The following is a 6063-nucleotide window of genomic DNA, read 5'->3' on the forward strand; positions in this document are numbered from 1 at the left end:
TTACGGGTGCTGGGAATTGTAGCGAAGAGAAAGGTAAACTACAGTTCCCAGGATTGTTTGGAGGAAGCCGTGCGCTTTGCAATATGAAGACCCCCGTGTGGTAGACAGAAAGTTTGTCAAATAGCAGTTGCGGGAAGCGGGGGCACAGCAAAGTAACGGGGCAGCGCTCAGGATTTCACAAGCGAGGACCGTTACCTCGGAATAAACCCCTGTTTGAGATGGTGGCTGTTATCAACCCCCTATATATATAAATATGCCACAATCTTTACAACAGCCCTGTAAGGAAGGCCAGGTATCATTATTTCGGGGAGAGAGAATGCGCATCACTCTCAAAATTTAAACCGCATGCGCAAAAATTCCAAATTTTGGGGGGCAAATGCCTATATTTGCGCCAAGCAAAATGTATGAAATTACCAAGCAAACTTCCGAGTTCTCCAGAATTCTTCCTCAGGCGGGATGAGAGAGAGAGAGAGAGAGAGAGAGAGAGAGAGAGAGAGAGAGAGAGAGAGAGAGAGAGAGAGAGAGAAAGAAAGAAAGAAAGAAAGAAAGATCTGCGGGGCGGAGAAAAAGGGGAAAAAAACTTGGATAAACGCGTAAATCCAAAGAAAGATAGAGGGGCAGAGAGAAAGAAAAAAAACTTGGATAAACGCGAAGATCCCGAGGATGTAAGCAACAACAAGATGACCCTCTGGCAGATCGATTGCCGCTTATAAGGGGAAGAAATTTGGGCTCCGCTAGGAAGGGGCGGCGTCGCCGTCGGGGCTCCTCCTCTGCTGCTGCGGCGGCGGCGGCGGCGGAGCTTGTGTCTCCCTCTTGCGGGCAGCGGAAGAAGCCAGGCCTCGGCCTCGCTGCTGCGCCAGAACCACGAGGGACCCCCGGGAGAGAGGAAGGCGGCCGAGGCCGAGAGGAAGGTGGGGAGCGGCGGGGAGAAGGGTCGGCCAGGGAGGAGGGCGAGGGGGAAAGATGGCAAGTAGGAGGGAGGGAGGTCTGGGGAGCGCCGAGCTGGCGGGAGAAAGTGGATGTGTGGGGCCGGGGAGTGAGAGATCCGGGAGGGCGAGGGCCGCCCCCACTTCCCGAAGGAGGAAGCAGGAATGGGGGAAGCGCTTAGGGGAGCGAAAGGCTGTTCGGGACAGCTCCAAGGGCACGAGAGGCAGAGATTCACCCGGTGAAGCTTGTAGAGAGAGTGGGGAAGACGCAGTAACAGAGGGAAGCAGCACCTGTTGAATTTCAGCCTTCCCTGAAGCTGTTTACAAGCGTAAAAGCCGGGGGTGAGGGCGTGGCCTTAACCTAAGATGTGTGGGCTTTTTACCTCCCGATCACCTTTGCAGCAAGAGCAGTTAACCCGTGGCTGGACGATGGTGATGGGGTGGGGGTCCTACGGCTTCCATCACCTTTGGCCATTGGCCAGGCCAGCGGGGGTTGGTGGGAGCTGGAGCCCCTCACAATAAAATATTTGAGGGGCCTGGCGCCCCCAAACTGATCCCATCCTGTGATCAGTTATGTGGGGGCAGGACTTACCTGGACCCTCACAATATTTTATTCAAGTTGGGGGCCCCTGCTGTAAACGAATGTTAACGGAGAAATTCCTGCAACACTAAGAATAGCTAGGTAGCCCAGGAAGGTTTGGTGGGAAGAGAGGGAAGAAACCTGGGTGACTAGCGCCTCTTCCTGTTTCTCCCTCCCCAAAATACATTCCTTTTTAGGCCACCTCACAATGATCATCCCAGTTCGGTGCTTCACCTGCGGGAAAGTCGTGGGCAACAAGTGGGAAGCCTACCTGGGCCTCTTGCAGGCGGAATACACAGAAGGGTGAGTCCACAGGTTTGCCTCTTTGCTGTATCTTCTAGGATTTCTACCTTGTCTTTCTCTCTAGCCCCCCATCCTGTTATCACAGATAATAATAATAATTTTTATGACATGACTTTTTTGGATGAAACCTTTTAGTATACAGTGGTACCTCGGGTTACATACGCTTCAGGTTACAGACGCTTCAGGTTACAGACTCTGCTAACCCAGAAATAGTACCTCGGGTTAAGAACTTTGCTTCAGGATGAGAATGGAAATCGTGCTCCAGCGGCAGCAGGAGGCCCCATTAGCTAAAGTGGTGCTTCAAGTTAAGAGCAGTTTCAGGTTAAGAACGGACCTCCGGAACGAATTAAGTACTTAACCTGAGGTACCACTGTACCTGTAACGTTTTAATGGTCTGCTTTCCCCCATCTCTATAAATGGCTTCTGGACTCCTTCCAGTTGTTGTTGTTGTTGTTGTTGTTGTTATTGTTGTTTTATTTGTATCCTGCCCATCTGACTTGAGTTGCCACAGCCAGTCTGAGCGACTTCCAGCATATACAAAAACATAATACAGTGGTACCTCGCAAGACGAACGCTTCGCAAGACGGAAAACCCGCTAGATGAAAGGGTTTTCCGTTTTGGAGGCGCTTCGCAAGACGAATTTCCCTATGGGCTTGCTTCGCAAGACGACAGCCCATAGGGAAATATCCGGGACAGCGGGGAAGCGCAGCGCGTCTTCCCCACTGTCCTCGGACCTCCTCCGAAGCCGGGCGGTGGGGCGGGAACGCCTCCTCCCGCCGCCGCCGGGCTTCGGAACGATGCTCCGAAGCCGGGCGGCGGGGCGGGAACACCTGCCCCCGCCGCCCGGCTTCGGAGCATCGTTCCGAAGCCGGGCGGCGGGGAGGGAACACCTTCTGAAGGCGGGCGGGGGGCGAAAGTCTTTGCTCCCCCCTGCCTGCCTGTCCCGGAGGGCTTTTGAAGGCAGGCGGGGGGGAGCAAAGACTTTCGCCCCCCGCCCGCCTTCAGAAGAGGTCCAGGACCTCTTCTGAAGGCTGGTGGGGGGCAAAAGTCTTTGTCCCCCCTGCCTGCCTTCCCAGGGGCTTTTAAATCGCCCCGGACAGCGGAGAAGTCCTCCGCTGTCCCGGGGCGATTTTAAAATGCCGCCCGCCAGCATTTTAAGATCGCCCGGACAGCGGAGAAGTCCTCCGCTGTCCCGGGGTTTTTTAAAATGCTGGGGGTGGGAAGAAAAGCCCTTGTCCCCCCCCCCCCAGCCTTCAGAAGAGGTCCGGGGACAGACTGTCCCCGGACCTGGTCTGAAGGCGGTTTCCCTAGGAACACATTAATTGATTTTCAATGCATTCCTATGGGAAACCGTGCATCGCAAGACGAAAAAACCGCAAGACGAAGAGACTTGCGGAACGAATTAATTTCGTCTTGCGAGGCACCACTGTAAAACATTACACATTTCCCTATACAGGGCTGCTGCCCTCTGATTGCGGCATAAATTGGATAAAACTGGCTAACTCAGTACACAGGACATGGATGTTTATCTGTGTCTCCAGTCCAGAGCAGGCCGCTGATGAAAGGCACAGGAGCAGAGGGCCACAGAAAGGTTGGCAATCCGAGTCAAGAGAAAGGGAGAGAGAGAAAATCTTGAGACCACCCACTCATTTTTCCGTTCCCTCTCTCAGGGATGCGTTGGACGCCCTTGGCCTGAAGCGCTACTGCTGTCGGAGGATGCTCCTGTCACACGTGGATTTGATTGAAAAGTTGCTGAACTATGCGCCCCTGGAGAAGTAGTAGTGTTGGCACCCTGGAACAGAGCCACAATGAGGCTGGAAGACACCGCCCCCCGGTGGATAGATGATAGATAGATAGATAGATGATAGATGATAGATAGATAGATAGATAGATAGATAGATAGATAGATAGATAGATAGATGATAGACAGATAGGTAGACAGATAGCCTGTCTTCAGATTGTATCCAAACCAGGCACCTCCCACTGGAGGGTGCTGTTGTGCAATGGAAGGATTCTGTCTCATTCAGTGATGTGCAATAAAGAGCTAGGTGCATAGGAGCACATGCACTGTGTTCCCAAAAGAATGATACACACAAATTTACTCTTGTGTTGTTTTCGGTGGGGTTTTTGGGGTGGGGTGGGGTTGAGCAAAATGATCTTTGGTATTTTGTGGAATATGCTTGTAGAGTAGATTTTACTGTTGCTTTTGATTTTGTCTTCAATGCTGCCTTCCTCAGGGTTTTTATTCTGAATGAAAGGAGAAACATACTTCATTGTGTTTGGAGCGGTTTATGCAGCCTTGTTTCCCTGCATATAGGCTAGCCCAGGTTTTTAGAACAATCTTGTGAGATTTGATCAGAACTAGTGTTAAATCAGAACAGACAGTACTCTGAACAGTGAATTATTGAAGCAGGCTTTCCAACAGAACAGAGAGAGAATGATTTCAGGAGACATGCCCTTCCAAGAGCCATGGGTCCCAGAGTTCCTCAGTTCCTGCAAAAGCAAACAGGGTATGGCAGCAAGATGGGGAAGAGAGCAGCACCATTTTCCTTAAAAACAAGAAGGCCCCAGAGATTACAGGAGCCAAGATTTACAGGCCCCAGGAACATATTACACACAACCCCTTCTTCTTGTGCTGTTCAAGGGGTTACAGATGCTTTACCCAGGGTCTGTGTTCCTTTTTCGGAGAGGCACAGCAGTCTGTGGTGTCTTTAGGATATATAGTTTATTTAAACATATATGCAAACTGTGGCTACTGTGAACCCATGTTGATTTCACAGAATTATGGATGTATGGCACATAACTGATTTCATTGGCCTTCACACATGCTAACTAAAGGATTAGCAGGGACCCAGCTACCACCTCCAAGGAAATTGGCTTTAACGCCACCAAATCTCAAACAAATTTTGGTCTCTTGAATGTATGGACCGCACTTTAGGGCAGGCGGTAGCTCAGAACTTGCCGGTGTGACAGCCAAGGCTGCCAGTGTGCCTGCGAGTACCTGTTACAACACCTGCAAAAGGGGTCAGTGACACAAGAAGCTGTTTGCCTGCCTGCCTGATGGCCTCAAAAACCAACACAAGAAGCTGTTTGCTGTTCCTGCTCAGTTTGTGTTTGCACCGACATGGCCTTTCCTCTGCCCGCGTTTCGTTGGCTGCAAGAACTGGGCACCGGCCCTCGCCTCCATTTTGTTCCCGTCTCTTAAATGTGGCAGCCATTTTGTGTTCTCCCCATAACCATTTTGTGACTGCTGCCCACTGGTCCACAATGGTTGGCAACCACCAGACTAGCTGAAGCCTAGTTAGATAAGTGATGCCTATTGAACAGGAATTAGTATTGGAAGTAGGCACAGGTAAAACGTCCATTTATATAAATTAGCATGGCCACACATAAACCTTCCAGAGCTTTCAGAATCCGCTTATAGTGGTGCAGAAGTTAAGCTCAAGACCAGGGGTCAGCAACCTTTTTCAGCAGGGGGTCAGTCCATTGTCCCTCAGACCTTGTGGGGGGCCGGACTATATTTTGAAGGGAAAAAGAAAATGAACGAATTCCTATGCCCTATAAATAACCCAGAGATGCATTTTAAATAAAAGCACACATTCTAGTCATGTAAAAACACACTGATTCCTGGACCGTCTGCGGGCCGGATTGAGAAGGCGATTGGGCCACATCCGGCCCCCAGGCCATAGTTTGCCTATCCATGCTCAAGACCACCAAAGCCAATTCAGTGTTTAGGTTAGAATCTCTAGGAGCAAGGGCTTCATGTGTCATTCAGGTTTCCAGATTCAATGGTGCACAAAAGCAAAATACCACTGAAACTGCTGATGCCGCCAGAGTTCTGAGGCTTGTTCTCGGCCTGGGCGATATATTAATATATCATCCAGGAGCAGTATGAGGAGCAGACTGCGATGTTTCGTTCACCAGGCTGGTGAAACAGCCGCTTCGGAGTCCCTTTACTAGCGACTTCCTCCAGCGAGTGTTTGTGAAACCATCATCCCATTCTGCCCTCATAGTGCACAGAGGGAGAAAAAATCTGCATCAGCGCTGATACAGCTTGTTCCTCCCTCTGCATCTTTTGCTCAGCTGAGTGTGCAGTTGCTGCTCCCCTCTGAGCAGTTAAAGGATCCCCCAGCCTGGCGCTGGCTTCCACACAAGTGGGGGGAGCACCAAGGATGGCGGCTCTGCCGGTGATGGGCTGAAAGTTGCAGCAATTTCACCTGTCGCCTTGCAGACTGAGGCCAATGCAGCTTGTTT

General features: G+C 51.0%; 1 protein-coding gene across 1 annotated transcript; it reads left to right on the forward strand.

Moving 5' to 3' along the window:
- The first annotated feature begins 780 nt into the window (after positions 1 to 780).
- LOC308572745 (DNA-directed RNA polymerases I, II, and III subunit RPABC5-like) lies at positions 781 to 3906 on the forward strand. Its single transcript, XM_081169119.1, has 3 exons — positions 781 to 911; positions 1704 to 1809; positions 3480 to 3906. The coding sequence occupies exons 2-3, from the start codon at positions 1715 to 1717 to the stop codon at positions 3586 to 3588; spliced, it is 204 nt and encodes a 67-aa protein (XP_081025245.1). The 5' UTR covers positions 781 to 911; positions 1704 to 1714; the 3' UTR covers positions 3589 to 3906.
- Positions 3907 to 6063: the final 2157 nt, after the last annotated feature.

This window comes from Podarcis bocagei (genome assembly GCF_964188305.1).
Source record: "Podarcis bocagei genome assembly, chromosome: 13".
In the NCBI taxonomy this organism is placed as follows: Eukaryota; Metazoa; Chordata; class Lepidosauria; order Squamata; family Lacertidae; genus Podarcis; species Podarcis bocagei.